Source organism: Anabrus simplex, chromosome 2 (assembly GCF_040414725.1).
Source record: "Anabrus simplex isolate iqAnaSimp1 chromosome 2, ASM4041472v1, whole genome shotgun sequence".
Lineage (NCBI taxonomy): Eukaryota > Metazoa > Arthropoda > Insecta > Orthoptera > Tettigoniidae > Anabrus > Anabrus simplex.
This window is the reverse complement of record NC_090266.1, coordinates 999,564,744-999,591,381: the sequence shown is the minus strand read 5'-3', so window position 1 is coordinate 999,591,381 and position 26,638 is coordinate 999,564,744. Positions and strand designations below refer to the sequence as shown.

Below are 26,638 nucleotides of genomic sequence, written 5' to 3'. Positions count from 1 at the left end.
GCGTGAAGAAATGTATTTTTATATACGGAGTGAAGGAAGAGGTAAAAGAAGTTAAAGTTGAACTCGCATACAAGGTGGTCGATGTAATTCAGACCAAGATGAAGATCAACTTTAGCGAAGTGGATATCGACGATGTGGAAAGGGTTGGAAAAGTGAGGGAGAGCAGGGCTATCAGAGTGAAGCTGGTATCAACTCTCATGGCGGAAATTATCGTAAGAAATGCGAACAATCTTCATGGCGAGAAATTATGGGTGAGAAGAGCTACGGGAAGTGAAGGCAGTAAGTGCTTAAATACTTTAAGAGCTCATCTATTTAGGGCAAGAAGTCAAGGGCTCAGAGCACATATCAGGGGACAGCAGTTGATTGTTTCAAACGGGAAGTGGGTAAGGCGTTGGATGGTGGAGAAGTTGCAGATGATTGACGAAAACTTAAAACAAGAAGAAAACAGGCTAGCTGACAGGAAGACAGAAGAGGATGCAGTGCGGGACAACGAAGCAAGTAAGGAGAGCACGTCAGGGGTAAGCGTACCGAGCAGTCCAGTAAGCAGTGCGGAAGCAGAAACGGGGAGTCAGCAAGTGCCGACAGAAGTTGACTCACAAGATCCGGGAAGTTTAAACGTAAGTAGGCAAGTGTCCAATAAAGGACAAGGAACACGAGAGGAAATAAAAGGTCGAGACGCCCTAAATAGAGGGAGAAGTTTAAGCCTAAAAGACTTATGGGGTAAGAAAAGTAGACTTGCGGAAGAAAAGGAGGGTGCTCCAAAGGGCAAAAGAAGGATGGAATGGGAATAGAAGAGGAAAGGGCCAGAATAACAAGAAGCAAAAATAAGGGAGATAACTGGGAGGGACAGGAGGGGAAGTCATAGCCAGACTGGAAGATAGGGTTTATAAATATTGAAGGGCTACTAAATAAATTAGGTAACAAGGCAGTCATTAAAACGATAGAAAGCTTTGACATTGTGGCACTACTAGAAACCTGGCTTGAATTCGGGAAAGAGAGAAAATGGAAAGGGTATGAGGTAAAATATAAATCCAGGAGAAAAAAGAGCGAAAAAGGGAGAGTTCCGGGAGGAATAACGCTATTGATAATGTCACAAGTGAACTATGTAGTGCAAGTGAAACTGTTTTTTTTGACGACTTTATTTGTAAAGTATGAAATGATGTTTCATTTATTATGAGCTAACCTGTACTGTTATTTGTAAAGTATGATATAATGTAATGACCTAACCTGTACTGTGTAAAATTTGTGACATATGCATTTGTAAATAGTAGAATTCTGTTTTATATTTCCTGGAAGGATCCAGAATGATACGTGAATTGTTGAACAGAGTGTTACAGATGTTGATTCCCATAGGGAATCTGAAATATTTGTCCTGAATGAGTAAATTGGTATTATGAACAGGGTGTGTTGTTTTGTGGGTAATGTATTCTAGAAAATATTTCTGACTGTTCTGGAAATACGATGTTCACGATCAGGCGTATTCTAAAATGTTTGTCAAAGTTCGCGACTGAAAGTGGGGTTGTGATTGGTGAGCCTAGGTGGCGATAGGGAACTCATGCACGCTGATTGGTTGCTCCAAGGCTGTAGTTTACCTATGTATATAGAGAGAGAGGCAGTGTTCATAATAATTCGGTAGCCTGAATTCTGTCGGTCTTGGTCTATCTTACCAATATAAATGGTCCGTTATTGGACATTATAAATTTTCCAGCTAACTCATTCTTGGTTGCCAGCGTTTCGCCCTCGTGTGCTAGGGTGGGCTCATCAGTTGGTACCTAGCACACCTACCAATACGCTGGCTAGTGCATTCCGTGGAGGCCACTGCGTAGGCTAACTGGAGCCACCGGCAGTGCCAATGCACTAAGAGACTTGGTCTCATTATAAAAAATTGATGCCTGCTTGGCCAGCGTATTGGTAGGTGTGCTAGGTACCAACTGATGAGCCCACCCTAGCACACGAGGGCGAAACGCTGGCAACCAAGAATGAGTTAGCTGGAAAATTTATAATGTCCAATAACGGACCATTTATATTGGTATTATAAATTTACTCATTCAGGACAAGTATTTCAGATTCCCTATGGGAATCAACATCTATATCATCTGATGGCCAAGCAGGCATCAATTTTTGATAATGAGACCAAGTCTCTTAGTGCACTGGCACTGCCGGTGGCTCCAGTTAGCCTACGCAGTGGCCTTCACGGAATGCACTAGCCAGCGTATTGGTAGGTGTGCTAGGTATCAACAGATGAGCCCACCCTAGCACACGAGGGCGAAACGCTGGCAACCAAGAATGAGTTAGCTGGAAAATTTATAATGTCCAATAACGGACCATTTATATTGGTATTATAAATTTACTCATTCAGGACAAGTATTTCAGATTCCCTATGGGAATCAACATCTATATCACTTGGTCTATCTGTCTGTGAGCAGCCTATCTGGCTGACGTCGCCTGGTTTCCGGGATGGCACACTTTGGGTAAGCACTCTTACTTTCCGTTCCTGTTAAAATTTCCGTAATGTTCGTTTGCAATTTCGCATAGGAGTCTGCCCTAGCCTAACCTAGACTCGCCAAATTAATTATTTAGGACGCCCTAGCTTTTCAGCTGGGCTTGCCTGTTTGTTTCGAGGCATTCCCTTTCCTTATTTCACCAAATATGTAGATTGTAATTTAATGTATTTACTTTGGGTTTTGCCTCTGGTAGTTCTGTATCACTTGAGGTACGCTAGATTTTGGAGAACCTGTTCACTTCACTGTAAATTGCATTGTACGACTGCATTGGTAACTAGATGTATAGTTGATTTGAAATGTGAATTTACACTGCTACGAAGGTATTATCAAAGAACCTCTAAGTTAAGTATATCACAGAACTTATAGTTCGTAAGTCGGGATTGTATTTGGAATGTATTTGTAAAATTCTTTTGTATTTTTCAAATCTAAGGATCACGGGGATTTATTTCGGAATCCGCAATCTAAGCCATGTCCAAGCCTTTGGTAGGTTCCCAGCCCTTTCAACCTTCCCGGTTTGTTGTCCACTAGTTGGCCGTACTGATATTTACGTATATGTTGTTGTTGGAGTTCTGCGTAATGCCAGCTAATGCTTTTCTGAGTGTGTAGTGTTTTCTGATATTGTGTAGTTGCTCTTACCTTCCCCCTTTACTGTGTTTGTGCCTTGTTTTGTGTAACCACTGTAGTAAAGGTTACAGATAAAAGAAAAGATTAGTGAGTGAGTAGAAGTTATTGACAACCAGATGGAGGAAGTAATTTGGGCCAGATTCAGTAGGGGGAAGGAAAAAGGGAGGGAAAGGAAGATATGTTTAGCCTTTGCTTATTGCCACCCACAGAACTCTGCCTACGTGAACAAAAATTTCTACGAGGAATTAGTTATAGAAGCGAGTACCATAAGAGGGAAATTTGATGAAGATGGATTGTTGTTATTCGGGGACTGGAATGCCAGAATAGGGAAGTTTTGCCCTGTTTATAGCAAAGAGGACGAGATGACGATGAGGGTAAGAAGGCGAAGTGCAGATAAAGAAAGGAATGGGTACGGATCAAAACTGTTGGAGCTATGTGCCAAAGGCCGGTAAGCTGACATTCATTACGGAACAGGGGGGGGGAGTGTGATTGATTTAATATTGTATACAGAGGACATGCTCGAGTATACCAAAAAGATGCAGGTTGGAGACTGGGCTAAGTCCCATCATGCACCAGTATGGGTAATATTAGAAAGAAGCGAGGGAAAAATAGAGGGGGAGGAGGTAAAGGGATGCATGGGGAAGGGCACTAGGTACAATAAATACAGGTGGATGGAAAAGACAACACAGGAGCTAAATGCCCTTTTAGAGAAGGAGCTGGATGTAATTAGGTGTGGAGGGGAAGAGGCCTTGAGAGAAGGTAATACTGATAGAGCACTTGAGTTAATCGAATACCCTTGAAAGGGTGGCAATAGCTAAGAGTCCCTAGCAGGTCGAAGAAGAATGAAGAGGACTAGTACAACAATGAATGTAAAGAAAAAAGAAAATTAGTGATGGTGGCTCTAAAAGAGTTTAGGAAGAAGGGAGGGTGCCAAGAAAGAATAGCGTTCTGTAACCTAAGAAAAGAATACAAATTAAAAATCACAAAGAGAAAGAGAATATGGATGAAAGAGCAAACAGAGCTAATAAACAAGGAGTGCAAAATGAAACAAGTGGATAGAGTATGGGACAGAATTAATAAAATTAACAAGGGAGGGAAAAAGGTTGGCAAACCGAATATAGTGGACGATCAATGGTTTGATTATTTTCGGGAGCTGTTAGGAGGTGAAGACAAATGGAAAAAGGTAGAAATGGAAATGACAGGAGGGAGAAATCTAGAGGTTTACATTCAGGAACTGGATAAAGAGACCTCAAGGGATGAAGTGATATGGGTGCTGAGCAATCTTAAGAGTAAATCAGCAGGAGGATGTAATGGTATAAGTAACGTTTTTTGGAAGGAAATAGGTAAACAAGATCAGATAATAGAAGGTATAGTTAAACTTTTCAACAGGATTTTCGAAGGAGGGAAATACCCAAAAGAATGGGAAGTTGGTGTAATATGCCCTATTTACAAAAATAAAGGCTACAGAAATCTACCAAAAAATTATAGAGGAATAACACTGCTGGACTTGCTGAGTAAGGTTTACACAGGGATATTGCCGAACAGGCTAAGTGACTGGGCTGAGAGACAGTCAATATTGTCAATCTATCAAGGGGGGTTTAGGAGACGACGCAGAACAACAGATAGTATAATGACCGTCAAGATGATCATAGAAAAATATTTGGATAGGAAAGGGGGTAAAGACTACTTAGCTGCAATAGACTTTGAGAAAGCATTTGACACGGTCAGTAGAAGAGCACTATTAGAAAAATTAGGGAAAGTGAGGGTATCTAGGAAAATGATCAAAGCGATTGAAGCTTTGTATAGGAAGATATATTGTAGGGTTAGATTGGAGGATAATCGGTTGAGCAGCCAAATAGAATGTACGATAGGTCTGAAACAGGGTTGTAAGCTATCGCCCATATTATTTCTCCTCTTCATTAACGACATCCTCCAGGACCACGGTGGAAATAGCTGGGTGGTGCCAGCGGTATATGGATTAGAGGTACCAGGCTTAATATTTGCCGATGATGTGATCCTACTAGCCCTGACAGGGGGAGGTTTACAGAAAAGCCTCAACATGGTTGAGGAGTTGGCAACGAAATGGTCCCTGAGAATTAATGGAAGTAAGTCAAAGGTGATGGTAATAAGTAAAACCAAGGGAAGGCAGAATGAAAGGATATGGGTGGTACGGGGAGTGAAGATTGAAGATTGAAGAGGTAAGCAAACTAGAATATCTGGGGGTAATTATAAACAGGAGAGGAGGCTGGGATGATCAAATGAGGACAGCGAAATGGAAGGGGGCTGCAGCACTTTCGGTGGTCAACATCCTAGAATCAATATTCCCTGGTATAAATTACAGCCTGCAGAGACTGGTTTTTAAAACACTGGTGCTAGGCAGAGTACTGTACGGGGTGGAACTATGGGGTTTAGAGGACAAAAAAAGACATGTTGAAACAGATTATATCCAGATTCAGCAAAATAATAATGCAATTACCACAATGCATGGCTAATGCCTGTGCATTACTAATGTGTGGGGAGGGTATCGAAGATGACTGTGTCAAAAGAGTACTAAAATATTGGATGAGACTTAAAATAGGAAAAGGGGGTGTTGTTTTGCAAGCAGCGTATCTCCAACAGTCGAAGCATATGTATAAGGGGTGCTGGCTTACGAAAGTTAAAGCGTATTTGGATAGGATCGGTATGGGGTATATTTGGAAGACAGTGTGGTACGGGAAAGAGAACTGTAGATTGAGAGAGATAGTGGGGAGACTTAAAGACATTCAAAGGCAGCGTCTGATAGAGGAAGGTAGCCTGTATAATGAAATCACCAAAGAAGCAAGATTGAGCATTACCAATGTAAACAGAGCAGAGAGGAGAGGTATGTTATGGTTGTTAATGGGGATGTATAAGAATAAGGAATGGACCAGAAGGGCAGATAAGTCACGGTGTTTACTATGCGAGAAAGTGTCCAATGACCTGCACTTGGTGAAAGAATGTGTTGCTTTAGAAAAAGTGAGAAATTATTGAATCCAGAGGAATAAGCACTACTTAAGCTGGGGGATGAACGGAAAATTACTAAATGGGTAGTGAATGAATGGACCAGGACCAGAAACTTAAATAAATATTTATGTGCTGCTAAAAATATATGTCTGGGCAAAATAGAAGAAGGAATTGGTCAAATATCTTAAAGAAACAATGTTAAAAGGAGACATGGTGAGTGTGATTTAAATGCTGCTCTTAAATAATGAGTCAGGGTTTAGGAGACTTCAAGTTGGAACTAGTTAGTGTATAACTCAGCAGACTAAAGAAGTTATGTGTAAGCAGCGAAATGGAACAATAGATGGTGTCTAAGAGCAAGCAGGCAGGTCCAACCATATTGAACAGGGTTCAAGGACAGTGCCTGCTTGCTAAGATGTCTGATTGTGAGAAGGAAGTGAATAGACAAAGTGTTGCTAACACTAAGGATGGGGGCAGGTCATGTACCCCCCTAGAGTGCCAATGTGTTTTATTTATTTCAGTTTTTTTTCCTCCTTTTATCGCCGAAAGGCATTATTTATTATTTTTTTATTCAACGTTGCCTATGTTAAATAAATAAATAAATAAATAAATAAATAAATAAATAAATAAATAAATAAACAAACTAACTAACTTATTTCTTAACTCTAGAAGATTCTTCTATGAAGCATAACCACTGGCATCCTTCTCTCACTTTTCTCATTCTTGCCACTAGCTTATTTCCATTTATTTCTGTGGAATGTGATTTGTACAAATTCAGTATCATCTGTCTATCCTTCCAGTGAAGCACAATATTCTTCATTAACCAAAACATGAGTTTCAAATTTTCGCTGTCACATTCAAATGCTTTCTCCATTTCAATAAGAATTGCCTTTCAAGAATGATAGATAAGAATTGTCTCACTGATTTCTGTTATTGGTTCTGAGGCCACTGGTTCTGATGATTTGCTAAGGACTGTTTAAGTTTCATTCCTATTCTAATTTTGAAAATAATAATTTTTCTTCTTCTTTCTAGCCTTATTCCAATTACCTGCGGTTGGCACTTTGTATGGTTTTAGCTCAGTTTTACGGCCAGATGTCCTTCCTGACACCAAATCTATTGTGTGTTTGTGTGTTGGTTAGTAGCGTGACGTGTTGTACATAAATGGAGATGTGTATTAAAACAAAATACTCAGCCCCCAAGCTAGAGGAATTAAATATATGCAGTTAAAATCCCTGACCTGGCTGGGAATCCAATCCAGGTCACTCTAAACTGAGAGCTACTATGCTGAACATTCAGCTAAGGAGTCCATGTTGCTAAATGGAATATCACTGCTTACGTCGATCCTCGAAGCTCTTTCCAACAACTTTCAGTGTTTAGTCGATCTTTCAATTGTATCTCCTGCTCTTAGTACATATCCAAACAGTTGTAGTCAACATTCACACAAATTCTCCTGGATTGATGCAATTACAAATGCTGTTATTATGTCCATGAAGGGAGCATAAACCAATCTAGGATGCTAGTAGACCATCTTAGCAACATTGCCTTCACGACTTCTAGTCAATGTTCTGCCTCTTTCATAAACGGCCAAAATTCAGTACAACAAAATGCCAGAGGTCAAATGAGGATGCAAACAATTTTTTATTTCAGCTGCTACAGCATTTAGGAATAATAATGATAACAAACGTTTAATGTGCTTTGCTTAATGTCGCACCGACACAGACCGGTCTTACGGCGATGATGGTACAGGAAATGGCTAGGAGTGGGAAGGAAGAGACCATGGCCTTAATTATTGTACAGTCCTTGGCAAACCATGGAAAACCATCTTCAGGCCTACGGACAGTGGTTTAATGGTGCTTTCAAGTGCTATAAGATACCAGAGTGCCAGAATTTTCCCCTAAGAGAAGTCTTTAAAATGTTGATAAAACAACTTTATATGGATCCCCAGCATTCAAACACTCTTAACCCTAGACCAGGCGCGCTGGTTGCTTTTGTCAACCAGCACGCTGTTTGACGCCGTAATTCTTGGAACTGTAAGCCTTACACCACCTCGCAACTAATACCTTTGCTCTCACTCTTGACTTTCAGTTCAGTCGAGTTTCGACAACAGTGGAAGCGATACATGTGTAATTATTTCCAGTGAACACTTGGAACCCGAAGCTGGTTGACAAAGTCAACCGAGCGCCTGGTCGTGTAAGTAAAATTTATTTCTTTAAAATTTCCTTTTCTCTTTACTTTTCGGGTAATTAGGTAACACGAGGCGTAATTACATGTAGTATATTTCTATTTTAGGTCTCGTTTTGTCAATGATGAAGACATACCTGACTTTTTTCTTGCTAGTGGCTTTACGTCGCACCGATACAGATACGTCTTATGGCGACAATGGGATAGGAAAGGCCTAGGAGTTGGAAAGAAGCGGCCGTGGCCTTAATTAAGGTACAGCCCCAGCATTTGCGTGGTGTGAAAATGGGAAACCACGGAAAACCATCTTCAGGACTGCCGACAGTGGGATTCGAACCCACTATCTCCCGGATGCAAGCTCACTGCCATGCGCTTCTAACCGCACGGCCATCTCGCCCGGTACCTTACATTTTGAGCCAGTTGTCCGATGAAAGAGAGGATTCTGCCTTGGATTTTTTGGATGGGGAGGAGGAAATTATAAACGGATCAGATCAGGATCATAACAGTGATTACAGAGCAGGAGACCGATTCGGACAGTGAGATCTATGAAGAGATAACAAAACGGAATTTATTTTTGGGAGTGCTGGAGTAACAATGTGTTCCATGACGGACTTTTCAAAATGTACTTCGAGGCTACAGACAAGGAATATTGTAAAAATACTGGCAGGACCGAAAGGGGAGGCGAGGAAGGTATCAACAGAAATTGACTGTTTCATGCAGTTGACAAATGCTGAGATGATCAATGAACTATTATACTGGACTAATTTGTACATTTCTAGGAAGCGGGAGGAAGTGAATTACAGTCGTGAGTGTGATGCTAAATTTGCGAACCGCAGTGAAATTATGGCATTGCTCGGTCTGTTACTGTTGCTAGGCCTAAAAGGGGGACAGTACACAAGTGTAGAAGAGTTTTTGGACTACTGATGGATCAGGAATAACTGCAGCGAGATATAGTATGTCTGTGGAACGGTTCTCATTTTTGCTGAGAAGCATTGGTGATAAGAGATTGATTTAGAATTTTTATTAAAATACAGTGCCACACACTTTAGTTACACTACTGTAATAAAATTACTGTATACAGTATTCAGTTCAGAAGTAACAAAAAAAGTTTCATTATTTCAGATTGCTTTGTGCTTTGTTGAACAAAGTAATGAATCTATAGCAGCTGATGTATTGTTGATTAAATGGTGGCGAGACATAGCTGCACAACAACGCTGCAACAAGAATATCACTGATTTTATACAATGAGTGACATAATGTAAACAGTTTAATGTTAATATACAGTATGCACCTTTGCTTAACAGAGTTTATGTATTTTTATTTCGACATTTAACTTCCGAAAATATTCGCCATGTGTCATCCGAAACAACGCGTCAACCGAAGTGGTCCCGCCCCCTTTATTTAGGATAAACAGGGTTCTACAGTATAACATTTCAGTTCCTTTCTATATGTAACCAATAATTTGATTCTTTAAAATAATGAACAATTGTTTTGGCATAGTTTAACCCCCCAAACTTGTATGTTGGTGTCATTTACCAGACTTAATTCATTTTGAGCTTCAATAAACTTCTGATACACAGCTTATTCTGGTTCCTTGAACTTCTGAGTACAGGTGCCATTCCTGTTTACAATATTTGACTGTTATTTCTCCCTGTATTCTTAGAAAATTCCTCAATTTTAAGTTGGTCCAGACCATAATCTATATTTCAGTCGTTTATTTGGTTTAGACAACATTGAATACACTGACATTTCTTCCATACAGTGCAATGGTATTCTTTCTGATGAAATGTGCAAATCCTCTTTTTCTCTTTTTCCAAAGGGCTCATCTGAATCCTCTTCATCAGGTATATAGAGACCTGCTGTAACCATCAAAGCTTCATCATTACAGTTGTTACTGTTAGCTAATAAATCTTGTAAATATTCATATAAATAAGTAACAATTGTCTTGATCCTTAAAGAATTTAGTTTTACTAAAATTACTGAAAAAGTCATGAACAATTTGAAAGAAGCTGCGAGCGATGTTTGTTAGGTTTATTGTACAAACTTTGATCCCTGTTTGTCAATACACAGCACATACACAAACATAGGACTTGTCTTCAGCATGACTCGCTGTCAACTAATCTCGACCAAGCTCTTTCCTGATAATATTAGAACTTTTCAAAGCTGCAATTACGTGGAATCAAATTCAAATCTTCTTGATAAGAGTAAAATACTCTACCAATTAAGCTATTGAAAAGCATGTAACATTGTTCCTACAAACGTGTAAATGTAAAAGTGCAAGTAAGAGTTTTAATCAATTCAGGCCTTCTGTACTTAACTCCAGTATGTTTTATATGTTATTCCATATACTGTGTTTAAAGAGCCTTCAACTAAACCCAGTTTTATTGCAATCTGAGGAGGCTGCAATGGTTATGTTCCCTTGTAAGATATACCTTGAGATAAACACAATGCTTTAGCATAGATCCTTCTTTACTTTTCTGTTAGTATATGTTCTGCATTGTAGAATTAAGTGGTAGTGAAATATGGATTATAGCTAGTGCTGGGAAATTAAAATAGAAGTTTTTGAAATGAGGTTTTACAAACAAATGATGAACATGAGAAGGATGAATTAGATCAGAAGTGAAGAAATGTTGAACTGAACTGGAGAAAAATATGAGAAAAGGGATTATCAGAAGAAAACACGTTGATAGGATTATCTTTTGTCACCCATGACTTGCTGACTTTGATTCAGAGCAAAGTGTTTTGTTAGGAAGGAAGCCATACTTTTCAGTGTCGACTTAGTTAAATGTAACCAAAAACTTTTCAGTCTGTCACTAACAACAGAATCTGAGGATGTTCTTGTAGAATGAAACATGTCATTCTTTGTAAAATAGTATGTATTTTTACAGGCATGTTTATAGTGTTGTAATTCATATTGCAGTTGTAGTGTGTTTGACAGACTGAAAAGGTTTTGGTTACATTCAGAGCAAAGTGCACCTGGGAAGTATGGAATGCTTTCGATGCAGCTTCAGCTACCATCAATCTTAAGGCTTCTTTAATGTGCAACTGACTGAACTAGCATTCAAACACACAACCTTGAGCAGATGATGCAAACACTCAACCAACTATAGCAAACTGATGGCACATAGGATAAGAATGATATGAAAGACCCAGCACAAATATGACAAATTACAGTAGGAAGGTGGCCCAGAAAATATTGCACCACAATTTTTTTCACACCCCCAACAATGGTACAAATGCAAAACTTTACACATGAATTCTTTGAAGTTTTCGGAGTGCACGTGCAAAGTTTCTGCTTCTTCTGATAGATAGCATACTTGCAGCAATGGTTCAACATGGCGTCTGTACGTGATGTATGTTACAAGCAGCGTATCATCATTGAATTTCTCACTGCAGAGCAAGAAACGTTCGGAAACATTCAAAAACGTTTATGTGCAGTTTATGGAGCATCAGCAGTCGACAGAAGTAAAGTTAGTCGCTAGGCACAGAGGTTGAGACCATATGCAAGCAGTTCAGCAGAGCTCCAAGATTTGCAACGGTTGGGGATGCCACCCACGGCTGTCACACCTGACAAGATGCAGCATGCTGATGTGCTCATTCACAATGACCGACGCAGAACGACTCAGCATTTGGCGCGGAAGCAAAGGAAGTATAGGTGTAATCATCATTGCTCTTGATTATGCAAAAGTGTTCATGATGGGTTCTGCGCCGTCTTACGGAGGAACACAAAACTCTCAGAAAAAATTTTTTTCTGAGTTGCTGCAATGTTTTGAAGCTGAGGGGGAAGCCTTCTTGTCCCAGATTGTGATAGGTGATGAAACCTGGGTTCACCATCTTGAGCCCGAAACAAAACTGCAATCGATGGAATGTGAAGGAATGGCTTCATGAACAGAACAAGGAGTGGTAACGACAGGGCATACAAGCCCTTGTGTCTCGCTGGAGGAAGGCCATAAGACACGAAGGAGATTACGTGGAAAAATAGGGAGTGTAGAATAAACATAATTCTTTCCTGTGTATAAGTTTTATTGTAAGCAGACCCGGCCAACAGCTGGAAACTGCAGATGATGATGAAGTTTTATTGTGTTCAAGAAATCATGGTTGAAGAGAAAATGTGTTGCATTATTTCTGGGCTACTCTCGCAGGTATATGCAATAATACAAGGTCAGGCCAAACATCTTGCTACTGAATGTGACTAGACTGTACTACCTGTCCTACAAACTCTATAGCCAACGGTTGAGCGGCCAACGCCAAACCTAATGATCCAAGGGAAAACCACAGCTACTGGTGGAAGAATTCCCCCTTAGGAGGTTTTTGAAGCCCTTGTGGATGCTGCATAAATTTATCAGAAAGCTCCTGCCTTGTACGAGGGCTATTTTTTGTTCAACCTCCGATCGGCTACGAAATTAAAACCACAGAGAGAATCCGATGAAGCGTTGTACAGATGTGTTGCGCAGTATCTCTAGCATGATTGTTGACCGCAACACGACACACTTGTCAGTTTTTAGTGTGCAGTGAGCATGTAAACATGCCTAAGACAATAGAGTATTTCGCGAAGTGTGAAGTGCATGCCGTCATGCGATTTCTTCATGCTGAGGGGTTCAATGCAGCTGAAATTCATCGACGAATGAGTAATGTGTACGGCGAAATTTTAATGAGTAACAGCAAAGTGAGGCAATGGTGCAGGAATTTTTAACTCTATTGTCTTAGGCATGTTTACGTGCTCACCACGTGCTCAGAACTGACAAGTGTGACGTCGACAGGCATACTAGAGATACTGCACAACGCTTCCATTGGATTCTCACTGTGGTTTTAATTTCGTGACCGATTGGAGGTTAAAAAAAAAAGCCCTCGTATATGTGGCAAGGGACTCCTAAAAGCTAAGGGAGTTAATCCCAACAGCAAAATACCTTCATTATAACAGGCTTACCAAGTCAGTAAGAGAGTTTTGTAAATTCACTTTAAATTCAAATAAAATGTTTAACTAAGACACCAGCATGAGCAGTGCCAAGCTACCACGCACCAATCTCGGAGAAGATAGATAACGCGAACTGGGACCATCCATACACTTGGCCTTACAAGAAAATGTGAAGAACTTATGGACCTCATGGAAAGAAGAAAATAGCAAACCTGAGGCTGAGCGAGACGAAATAGAAAGGAATTGGATTGTTGGACACACTAGTGAGTGGTTAGCTCTTCCAAGAGCTCTGAATTATTGCAGTGATAAAGTAGTTAACCCTTGAATGCCCAAATTTTTTATTTTTTGAAATGTTCAATTTTTCTTAATAAACATTCTTAGGATAGAGTGTTATTCAAGGAAGATCCATTATTTTGAAGCAAACATGTTTAGTTTCGGAAATATAGGGTGTTGCATATATGCAACGCTAGGCGCTTAAGTAGTAGTCTGCAAGGTACCAACACGTGTTGTTTTCTTTGAGAAAATAATGAAAATCACTTTAAATTCAAACAAAATGCTTAACTAAGACACCAGCATGGGCTGTGCCAAGCTAACACGCACCAATCTCGGAGAAGATACATAACGCAAACTGGGACCATCCATACACTTGGCCTTACAAGAAAATGTGAAGAACTTATGGACCTCATGGAAAGAAGAAAATAGCAAACCTGAGGCTGAGCGAGACGAAGTAGAAAGGAATTGGATTGTTGGACACACTAGTGAATGGTTAGCTCTTCCAAGAGCTCTGTATTATCGCAGTGATAAAGTAGTTAACCCTTGAACGCCCGAATTTTTTATTTTTTGAAATGTTCCATTTTTCTTAATAAACATTCTTAGGATAGGGTGTTATTTAAGGAAGATCCATTATTTTGAAGCAAACATGTTTAGTTTCGGAAATATAGGGTGTTGCATATATGCAACACTAGGTGCTTAAGTAGTAGTCTTCCAGGTACCAAACACATGTGTTGTTTTCTTCGAAAATAATGAAAATAAGAGAACAATGAGCGTGGAGAAGAAGATATAAGTTATTTTTGAGTTCATTATTTACTAAGAGACAAAATAAAATACTTTATATACAATAAGACATTATTTACAGTGGCTATTATATATATATAATTTATATATACGGTAATCAAAATAAATATATATATTTGAAAAATTATATTGAAAACTGACAGGGTATTCAGAGTTCTTCAGTTTACTGGTGTGATCATTTGCTGTGAGTTTCTTTGAAGACTCAGTGATATGTATGTCCCTTTGTGTGGAACGGAATGAAGCAACTTATGCAGAGCCCAACATCACACTTTACACACGCTATACTTTGCAAAGTCACTATCAGGAAAGATACCAGAAGGTGGTGAAAAGACTCTTACAGTCCAGTTTCGTGTAACTTGAGGTATGAATGGATTTCGATTAGAAACACAATGAGCAGCTGCAGAAGCACTATCATTAGTCGGGACAATATCACACTCATCATTGCAATCTTCCTCCAGTCTTTCTTGGTTGGAAAGAACAACCTCAGCCCTCCCTCGTCCTCATCTGCAGAAGCCATGCAGACAGTGTTAAGAAAAGGGGCAGTGCAGGACAGAATGTTCTACTACAGCGAGTGTCAAGGATGGCCAAGCTTGCGACTTGAACAATATTTCATGGAATTCCACAAAAAACAGAAATAACAAACTCCAAACCATGCCATATCTACCCGTGTTTGTTACAGTGCACTATCACAGGCTACTATATTGACTAGAATTAGAGTAGGTGAAGCATTATCTGATCCAGTAATGCCCACAGGGCAGTATTATTGGACCTTCATGTTTTCTTATATATAAATGATATGAGTAAAAAACTGGAATTACAGATAAGGCTATCTGCATGCGATGTTATACTGCATAAAATAGTAAGTAAGTTAAAGGATTGTGGGCAACTACAAAAAAGACCTGGAACTATGAAGCAGCTAATGTACATGGGGCTTACCCTTTTTCACTAGAAAATAAATAAATAAATAAATAAATAAATAAATAAATAAATAAATAAATAAATAAATAAATAAATAAATAAATAAATAAATAAATAAATAAATAAATAAATAAATAAATAAATAAGACAGGGTGTAAGTTTCACAGAGAGGGAAATTCCTATCAGTTTTAATTCCTGTGTTGATGGGGTGATAGAACCTCATGGGGATCACTATAACTACCTAGGTGTTAATAAAAAGAACCATCTTCACTGGGGTAATCACATTAACAAGGTTGTAAAAAAAAAAAGATACAAATCTTTTCACACGGTTATGAGGACATTTAAGAGTTGTAGTAAGGATGTAAAGGAGAAAGCATATAAGACCCCAGTTAGAGTATGGTTCAGTGTATTGACCCACACCATGGTTACTTAATACGAGAACTGTAGAAGATCCAAAGGAAAGCAGCATATCTTATTCTGGGTGATTTCCAACAAAAGGGTAGGTTTTATTAACCATTATGGTTTGATTTTGTATTGGTCCATACTGTCTACAATCTCTACTCCAATAAATTCACCGTTATACCATATCAGGTAGGAAATACAAAACTGGAACAGGTGGATCATTTCAAACTCTTATGAGTGGTATTCTCCCAGTATGGCAATATAGTATGTGAAATCGAATATAAGTGTAACAAAGCTAATGCCATGAGTTCGCTGTTGCGATCAACAGTATTCTGAAAGAAAGAAGTGAGCACTCGGAGAAAATTATCCTTACAATAGTCTGTTTTCAGACAGTTTTTGCTGCATGGGAGGGGTAGCATGCTTGCTTCTCACCCGGATAACCTGGGTTTGATTCTCGGCCACGCCAGGGATTTTTTAGCCTGATCTGAGGACTGGTTGACATCCACTCAGCCTATGAGATTACAACTGAGGAGCTATCTGACAGTGAAATGACTGTCTCGGTCTAGAAAGCCAAGAATAATAACCGAGAAGATTAATCGAACTGATCAGCCATCACCTTGTAATCCTCAGGCTTTTAGGCTGAGCAGTGATCACTTGGTAGGCTAATAAGGCCCACAAGGGCTTGTGTGTCAAGGTCATGGGAATTTTTTTTTTTTTTGTTTGTTTAAAAATGGAAGGATGGTACTCGGAATGAGGAGAAAGGCCAAGTTACGAATGAACTCTATGGATGAAGCAGTGCATATAACTGGCTTAAGTGGTGGGGTCATATGAGGCAAATTGAGGATAATGGAATAACATGAGATTCATGAATTGTAGGAGAATAATGGAGTCTGCCAAGGAGAGTAAGAGAAGCAGAGGATGTTGAAGTCATGATGGTTAAGACTCAGCTTTTAATATTTAAAAGTAAGAACTAAAGTAGCCCACAGAGTTAGCTGCATGTAAAGGACTGTGGAAGCACATAGTTAATTCATCGAGCAAATTCATTAATATTTGCAGTGTTTACTGATCAGTACATTTTGTTGATCTAGGATCATGGAAGAGTAAGATTTGTTACTTGCTTTTTGCTTTTGATGTCAAAATTATGTTCATAATGAGTTAATTAACAATTGGTGTAAATACTGATCAGCTGTTATGTCAATGTATCTTGCAGAGAAAACATGGGGCCCATAGTATGATACTTCATGAAATGTGCTAGGATACAATGGTGGGTATACTAAAGCCATTAGTTACAGAAGTTAAGCCCAGCAGATACTAAAATAGTCTACTCAGGTTAGGTCCAATGGTTACCAAAACTTCGTCAACACGTGCCCTGACTTATAGTGACACTTCATCACTAACACATTACGACTGCACGACGAAAAGTCTACCTGAGGACTGAGATGACCATCATTTTGTTATCAGTAGTAAACATCCTAAAACAACTGATTTATAGAGGTTATATCTGGTTGATATTACAAAATGAACTGTACAAGTCCATTGCTAAGTGCCACTTCACTGTTAAGATGTTGCACAATAAAGAGGCCTGGTAGGGACTAAAGCATTATATCATTCACCACCTACTATTTACATCTACAAATAACAAAACACTATCAATGTATTAAGACTTACCAATGTTACTTCAAAAATCATTTCACTGTAGTAGGAATATTTCACATCAAGGAAAAAAAAAAAAACCCTTCTGATTTCAGCCTTTTGTGGGAACTGCACAGTCAAGTTAATGACAGCACAACCTATTTCCACCAAGTGTTTGGAGAACTATTAGGCTGGCCAAATAGAATTTGGTAAACATAAAACAAATGGCTTCATAATTAAATTAATGTAGCAGATTTAGTAGGGGCTGCCTGGCCGAGGTGGTAAAGGCGTGCTCGCTTCGCCCGGAAGGACGTGGATTTGAATCCCCGTCACGAACCCTGTCACGAAGTCGTAAAATTTAAGAAACGAGATTTCCACTTCCGGAGATCCATATGGCCGTGAGGTTCACTCAGCCTACACCAAAAATGAGTACCAGGTTTATTCCTGGGGGGAAAGGTGGCCAGGCGTAGAGCTAACCATTCTACCCCATCACGTGCCGAGGTTAACAATGGTGGAAGCCTTTACCTTCCACTCTTCCAAGGCCCTTCATGGCCTGTACGGAGGTGACTTTGCTTTGCTAGCAGATTTAGTCAGCAGAGTATGTAATACCTTATTTATACACATAATGGATTCCACTGCATAATGAAGACACCCAAACTTTCCCCTTAAAATTCTCCGTTTAATGGTCACATTTCATTTTCAACAAAAATTGTCTTAGTAATACTTAAAATCTTAAAACTAGATAAATTGCAATGAGCAATAAAGCTAGTCAACAGAGATCAACGGCGCAGTTGTCTTGACTACAAAATGTACATTCCATGAAGGATGGTAATAAATTCCATAGCAAGTGAATATATTTACTGGCAATGATGCGAAATGAAGGGCAGAGCAGTCATGTTCAAATTTAAGTTTTTGAACACCAATTTGTAAAAACACTAATCACAACTGATTCTTTTTAACATGCACAAAATACACTCAACGACTAATAACTCAATATTGTTAGAATGCCTGTAGTAGTTAGGGATAAGTTAAGACTACAGACATGTTTTTTTTTTTTTTTTTTTTTTTTTTTTGCTAGGGGCTTTATGTTGCACCGACACAGATAGGTCTTATGGCGATGATGGGATAGGAAAGGCCTAAGATTTGGAAGGAAGCGGCCGTGGCCTTAATTAAGGTACAGCCACAGCATTTTCCTGGTGTGAAAATGGGAAACCACGGAAAACCATTTTCAGGGCTGCCGATAGTGGGATTCGAACCTACTATCTCCCGGATGCAAGCTCACAGCCGCGCGCCTCTACGCGCACGGCCAACTCGCCCGGTTCAGACATGTTAATGATAGCTATAAAATGTTAGTAATGTTTTGTTTTAACAATAACTGAAGACTTGAAATAATTAAGACTCTAAGCAGCAAAGTTACACATTTTGAGATATTGTGTGAAATAGAATCTATATGCCAAGTCTAAAAATGTATAAAAGGCTCGAGCTGCCACGAATGATTGCATAGAAACAATATCTATCATCAGATGGCATGCTCTATGCTCCACGCCAGTGCCTTCTATAGTTTAAACTCATTTTCCTCAAAACTATTATTTTGGCACTTAGAGACTTCTTTATTTCAAGTCTTCAATTACTACTGTACTTAACTTCCAATTTTAAGTTATGGTACACTGTATGTTGTGTTTTGTTGTACACAGCTGATTCTAGTTATCAAATTATTGTAGGTGTGTCTAAATGATAATATTGTAGACTCGTTTGTAGCAAGACAATCAATACATTATTTGTAGCTACTACTGGTTGGCTATATCACTGCTGATGCTACTGATTACTTCACATTCGAAATGGTGTGTGTTTAAATAGTCTAAATTTATTGTTACAAATTTTTCCCCGCATAAAAGAGGCACTGTAGATTTTTGTTATACAATTGGAAAAATAAAAGTGCATCTATTACAGAAATAAACACTGTAAATATGAGAAAAACAAAAGATAAAAGTAACAAACACTTGATTTTTGCTATAAATGTACCAAAGAAAAGAGCATTCACTTTGAATGTTCACAAAAGGTTGTCCTAGTTCTTATTATGGTTCCATATTTAATATCTGTATAACAGTATGTTCTGTGATGAAGCATATACAATATAAGAGGTAGAAGAAATAATATTTGCAGTCATTCATGACAAATATGACCATAAAAGTTAATCACAAAGGGCTTTGTTTTATGAATGAAATAAGATTTGAAAAATAGCTACTTTTTGTTTTACTCACCAAAGCTCGAGCAGCACAGTCATCGTCTTTGCAGATGAACCTAACATTTTCATCCCAGCAGAATCTGAAAGTCAAGGTCTCCACGACCCAGAGGGCCAATGTAGATGGCCAATTTCCCCCCAGGTTATTGATGGTATTGAGTAGTGTCATGTATGTTCCACCTACCGCAGGATCACTAATCTGGGCGAAGAACGCCATTACGGATACAAACATAACGTTCACCGTTAACTGAAAATGAGAAATTGACATTATTATGCACAATTTCTCAACAATATTTATACATCATTACCAATTATTGTTACATATCATGATTTTACACAAGCAATAAAATGTAACTTAAAGGCTTTCCAGTCAGTCGAACAGAAAAGTTAAATATAAATATCACACTATTATAACATACCTGTAAAAGAACACATTGTTAAACATACTATTAAACAAAGAATTACATGTTTCATTCTTTAAAGAACATCATCAGATTCTATCAAGTCACACTCAGCATGAAACAATTTCAATGGATCCCACTGTTCTAATACCATGTTTATTGAAACATTGAGAGATACCGGTAATATTTCAGTGTTTTGTTTATAATCAACGCACAATATTGTGCAATTTGAACAGTCATCATTGACATTACGATATCCAAGACATTAGTTGCATTACTATCTCCAGATTTGTCTCCTGTCTCTCCTACATCGCGGCATCCCACAGGCCTCTAACCACTTCCTCTACCCCTACAGCTGTGAAGAAGCAGTGCAGAGTGCAGTGATATACAGTTGAACTCACCTTTACTGCAAGCATGTACAGTGGAGTGAAGTGAGATCACACCACCATTTCCTATCCTCCACAGTAATAGACCATTGCAGACCTTCATTCGAGAGACTAAGGATGGAGACTAAACATGGAAGGACAGCAGCAGATTGGAACAATGATGCTATCATTCCTCTGTTCAACAAAAGGACATAAGCTGACACCAACCAACTATAGAAGGATAACTCTTGTCACATGGACTGAAAATTCTCGAGATCATAATACAGTGGAAGCGGGGAACCATCATAGAACCACAATTGAAAGAGGAGCAGTATGCCTTTAGGGGGTAACAGTTCTACTATAGATTCCATATTATGAGAAAGAATGCTGATGGTAAAGTACAGGGACAAAGTACAGTATAACAATCACTTACTTTCTTTCTTTCCAAGCTATTCTAAACATCCTAGATTGTTCTGGAAGCAGCAGAAACTGATACCATATTCCTACGATCACCCATTCTACACCCTGGTTAACACTACATGTTCTGGAACATTCTGGAAGCACCGGCATGTGCATCATCTACTGGCGATCACCAATCCCACATCTGAGCTAATTCTCCATATTCTGGATTGTTCTGGAAGTCACAACATATGACATCAGCTATGCCTGGTCACCTGTCCTGCTCTTGATCTATCTAATGACGTAATGCCTTTTCCCGGTCAGCTGACTTATTTCTCGGTGTGTGTATAAAAAGCAGCTCTCTTCCTTTTAGACTTTTAAATACAATAAAGGACACAATCCCTTATAAAACAGATGACGAGGTCTGCTGACTGCTTGTCACCTCTTAGAATGAGGGTGATGGTACTCCAAAGTTTTAGACTACGGCACAGATTGGCCAGGTCCATGCACTCCGAAGAATGTGTACAATGGTCAGATGACCGCTGCAAGTACACAACTCATTTTCCTCTACACCCATGTGGCATTGGTGCCACAAAAATGTGATTCTGATGCTAGCACATCAACACCCAGCCAGCCGGTCCTGGACCATTGCACCAGAGTGTGCCATGGGAAACTGCATTAATAGATTGTAATGAGCTCAAGAAGTCGGTACACAGCAGGAAGTGCCGATGTTCATTGGACAGTGCATACTGCAGAGCTTCAAGAATAGCACAGAGCTCTGCTGTGTACACGCTACAGGTTTCCGGTAGAGGAAAAAGAAACCGCTCATTATCAACAACGAATGCTCAGCCTACATTTGCTTCTGCACTCAACAATACTGTACGTGTAAATAATTACAGAATCCAGATACCAGCTAACAATGGACAGGAAGAGCCTCTGATAAATAGAGGGGTCAGTGTTTACCTTAGGACTGGTATGAAGATTCAGGATGATTTCTGGTTGTCGAATTAACTACAGAAGTACCTTACATGGTCACCTAACAAAACAAAGAACTGAAGATACTGAACCCTTGAACTTACCGTTCCATCGTTGGTTGTCTGCCTAGAGCAATATCGAACACTTTGATCTTGGGGTCGTAGCGGGTTTATTAAAATTTGACCAAACGATGGGGTTCAGAAAAGAGCCTAACTACTTTAAATGAGGAACAAATATGTGCTTACTAAATTTTATTCAACTATCAATGCAAAAAAAAAAAAAAGTTTATAAAAATCCTCCATAAAATCATTTAATTATTTATTATATTTAAACACAGTCACATTTCAATGTGTGAATATCATCTTCTGATTATTGTTTAATACCTTCTTCGGAGGAAAGTAAAATATATCATAACATTAGTGGACAGCAAAAACTAGAAATCGAAAATAAAACCTGAAAATCGGGCACCATTTGATCCAAACGATAACTGACAATTAATCCACACGATCCGTGGAAAATCTGACCTTCAACAAGTAGAATTCCAGATTTACATTTAACTAAGGTTATCCACCAGTCTGATACCCTATCGGATATTGGAACACCCGCCGAATGGACCCTTAATCGAACCAAATTGACTATCAGTTGCTTTGGATAGGTCTCAAAATATTACTAGAAAGCATGGTGTTCACTACAAGTTAACAGCAATAGACACAATAAAAAAATAAAATTCCACCATGTATTGACATCTCATGACACCCTTAAGTTATGGAATATTCCTGATGCTGAAACATGCAATATCCAAACAGCTGTTCGGAAGGAACTAACAACAACTCGATCATTCTGAAGGAACAAAACTGCGAAATGCAGGAAACACTTATTCATTATGCATTTAGAAGAAATGCTAAACACTGAAGTTAAAGAAAAGTGATAAGTCACTTGAAACTATTCTTATAAAACCAACATTCAGGTTATAAACGGTTATGTTAAGTTTAATAAATTACAAGTCCACACGACAAAATAAATCAAAGTAAATTTTTCCATTCTCAAATTACGACTACCATTACAAATCTGTCTACCCATGTTCGTCCCACTAAACCAAACTACAAGTAACTAGTAGACCAAATGTCTCACCTAATATGAAGTGAAAGAACGTAAAATTGAAAATAAAATGCATTAACAGCTGACAAATCAAAACGGCATTCGTAGCGCAAGTCCTACATAAATCAGCTAAGTGTGAACACACGGCACTATCAAGGTATATCGGACAATCTGAACGATGAAATAATTAAGTCGAGAAAACAAAAAACAAACTAAAGTTCATTGAACCTGAACGTGTGTGGCAAACAGCAGTAATCAATCTCCATTAGCTAAGTATCCATGCTGGACAACCCTCACATTTATGCCACTAGTGGTTCCATGCTATTATGTAAAAACCTTCTGGCTAGTAAGGATTATGCTGAAACATGGCCACAATAATACCTTGCTAACACTCTTCACATTTACATTCACTACTGCAGACACTAACATCGTTGAAGTCAATTCTCAAAAAACCTAACCTAAGACTTGACTATATACATACGACACCCTAATCCTGTCATTGAGCCTACTGTACCAGGAAAAGTTTTTGGGGAAAGGGCATGAGTAGGACCTCAGGGAGTGGAACTTGGTTTTGGAGCCGATACAGAGTAGGATAGACTCTCAGAGCGAATAATAGATGGTTACAAATTTTTTTTAACAATTTATTAATTCTTCACCCTGCAATATGATTATTGGACTCAAATCTGGCATTGAAATTAAAAGTTTGAACGTAATCTTCCTGAATTCTGTTCATGAAAAATGAATATCACCGATTCCAAAGTCTTTCATATGTGAGAAGACGAGGTATTAGATTTCCACCTAAAGTCTTTCTAAATATGAGCACACACTTGTAATTGCAAATTGACATGAGAAATTAAATTTCTGTTAAAAGTTTTCAGTTTTTCAGTTTGTAAACCTTGATGTATAGCACACTTGAAAAGCCTAAAGTCTTTCTATGAGATATGAAAATTAAATTTAATAATTAAATTAATCACTTCTGAGAAACTATGAGAACTCTGAAATATTTGTTCACATGCGGCACTGAAGTTTCCATTGTTCAAAAATTTTAGTCAGTTTGTTACTACTCACTTAATGAAAGAAATGTTGCTACAAATGTTGAAGGATGGATGTCTGGAATGTTCCGTGGAGAATCAGGATCGGCGGTGTTCCCTTAACACACCATGTTGACGTCCCCGATGAGGTGATGATAGCTGGAACTGGATCGTGTAGAATTGCAGCTCGTTAAGGTGATTTTTCGCACACGAAAAATTCACTTAGTGCGAGTAGTTATCACTGACACTGTCATTTACTGTTGAACACAGTTTATGGCGTAACTGAACTTTAAGACGTTAAATGAATAATCACAGTCCTTCCTGTATGAAATACTATTTAAAGTCGTTACTGAAACGTCCATAATTACACAGTTCACACTTGAAAAAGGCAAATCAGTCTATAATCACAGTCTTTGAACACGGTCATTAAGTCACTAAGGATTATTTTCTGATTATCTTGTTATTATAACGTCATATTACCTCAGAAAAAGTTCTTCGTATTCACCCAGATTACTACTGTAAGTCGTATATTAATATGGCGTGAATAAAGAAATACAGTTCAATACTCGAAGAGAAATGAGTTCTGGTAATTCTACACATTAGTTTCTGTAGAAGTTCAATATCATGTGAAGTAAACTAAGTCTACACGTAATGATATATTCTGTGAACGTTAAATATTTGGTATTTGCACTTCAATAAGTTCACTCGTATTATATTCTCAAATGTCTTTAGAATTAGACTGTAGTTGCGACGCGATGTACTAAATACAGTGCGACGGTTTTTATAATTTTGTCGGAGATATAACTTCGTGTTCCGGAAACGCGACGGCAAGTACTTTCACCGTGACTGTGTGGACATACTATACGAGGGTCGGTCTCTCCTCTGTCTCACTCACACACATCTGTGTACTCGTCCTTGTACTGCGCTGCTCTGCTTGTTAGCCTTGACATATATACACCGGCGCTGGGAGGGGTGGTTTCTCTTGGCCATGTGACCGTGAGTGTATAATTTTCTTAGACTTTAAATTATTATAATTCAACAACCATGGGATGGATTAATTCGAAATTCACAGGGATTAACTTTTATGACGTCCGCTACAATTCAGCGTTTGTCCCGTTGAAATTGGTTAAGGTGTTGAAAAGCTTGAGAAAAGAAAATTCTTTTCGAGAAATATCTCTAGGGGAGGTGAGCTTCGAGCGACAGGTGACGTCACTTGACTTCGCCTAGTGCACTCATGAAGTCTGGCACCTGCTGGAACATTCCTTTATTTAAATGTTCGTACGTCGGACGGATATTTTATGCTGGAATAACGTTTCTTTCGATTGATATGGGCCAGGACATAGGCTTTCCTGGTACACTACGTAGTGTCTACACACCCTAACAGTAAAGATTATAACACACTACGCTGGTTTTATATAGAATTGTCATTTGGACTTAACTGCCAAGCGCTACAATCTTCTACAGAAATTGTTTATCATGGGAGATTCTCGACTTGAAATCATAATAGGCGTTACAACACGCTCACTTAGAATCTGGCCACCATTAAATCAGTCAGCTGTTCCATATATAGCCTATCATCACGGCTGCGTTCATACTCATAAAATACAGGCTTCCTATGCTTTCAACGTTTTCATAACTATTCTCATAACATTTCATTTCCAACACAATCCATTTCTTCCTGTCCAGCATTTTTCAAATACAAATATTCCCATGATGAACAACGTTATAAGAATCATTTAACTTACTTCATTACATCCTTCAGACCTCAAGAATAAATATAACATACCGTGATTTTCTGTATCACAAAATACACGGCGTTACAAAATTTATGCTTCCCAAAAATAAATATTAACTTTATCAGACTTCACTGGATTTTGGTAAAAGTGCAAATCATACGACATTACTATTAAATATATGTTTTAACATAGAAAAATTTATCCTGATGTAAATATAATAATAATAATAATAATAATAATTATTATTATTATTATCTGAACTCATATGATATTTGAATTTATCATGTTCACCACGACTATATTATTTATCATATTCCTAACTTTTATCAGCTTGAACAATATTTCTTCGATTTTTAGCACGATATTTAAACTTTGCATTTTACAGTTTCTTAACGTGATTTTTACCGCACTGAAGAGTTTCGTACTCTGAAAGAACAATAGATACTTTGCCTTTTACATTACAAAATGCCTATTCGACACACGCATTGGAAACTTTTAGTGGGACAAACAAATTACCATCAATTTACAACATTAATACAAAATAGACAGACCTGTTAATGGAGTCATCCTGGAGTGCTGGTTACATACTAGCCAGCTTGTCTCAGATTCAGCCACACATGACTGGAGAATACATTATCTTCTTATAAATTACTTACAATTACACAGATTTTACACTCGCTATTAATTAAAGAAAACACAAATGATGCACTATCCTTGCTCGTTATCACGCAAACGTATTTCCTTTCTGCCAGACCGAAACGAACTGTTGACAAGGGCTATTTTTCTCACACTCCGGTTATGCCAGGTGTTCAAGAGATATCAGACTTGAACCTGTCTCTGGCTAGGCTCCAATCTCCCTTCATTGATTTACAACACACAATAGTAAAAATAAAAAATGAAAGCCAGCTACATATTTTAGTGAAAAACATCTATGCCTTCACGCATTTAATTTGTGGAAATTCAGGAATTTTATACCAATTCCACTAAGTATGCTAACTCGAACCACCTACATGAGTACATATCACAAATTATTCTGAGGAAACAATTACCAAACTTTTTTCTCGGAGACAAGCAGCACGGGTCCCTTCCTCCGAACTTTCAGAAAGAGTGTGTGAATATTCATGGGGGGGGGGGTATTCTATTTATAAGCTCTGAGATGACGCTA

The 26,638-nt window shown here is 38.5% G+C and overlaps 1 protein-coding gene across 2 annotated transcripts in view; it reads right to left on the bottom strand.

Moving 5' to 3' along the window:
- LOC136864620 (acetyl-coenzyme A transporter 1) overlaps window positions 1–26,638 on the bottom strand; it is a 498,114-nt gene that overhangs the window by 19,050 nt on the left and 452,426 nt on the right. For both annotated transcript variants that reach the window (XM_067141859.2, XM_067141861.2), the window contains exon 8: window positions 19,488–19,715. In XM_067141859.2, the coding sequence (XP_066997960.2) occupies window positions 19,488–19,715 (228 nt within the window). The remainder of the gene's footprint in view (window positions 1–19,487; window positions 19,716–26,638) is intronic.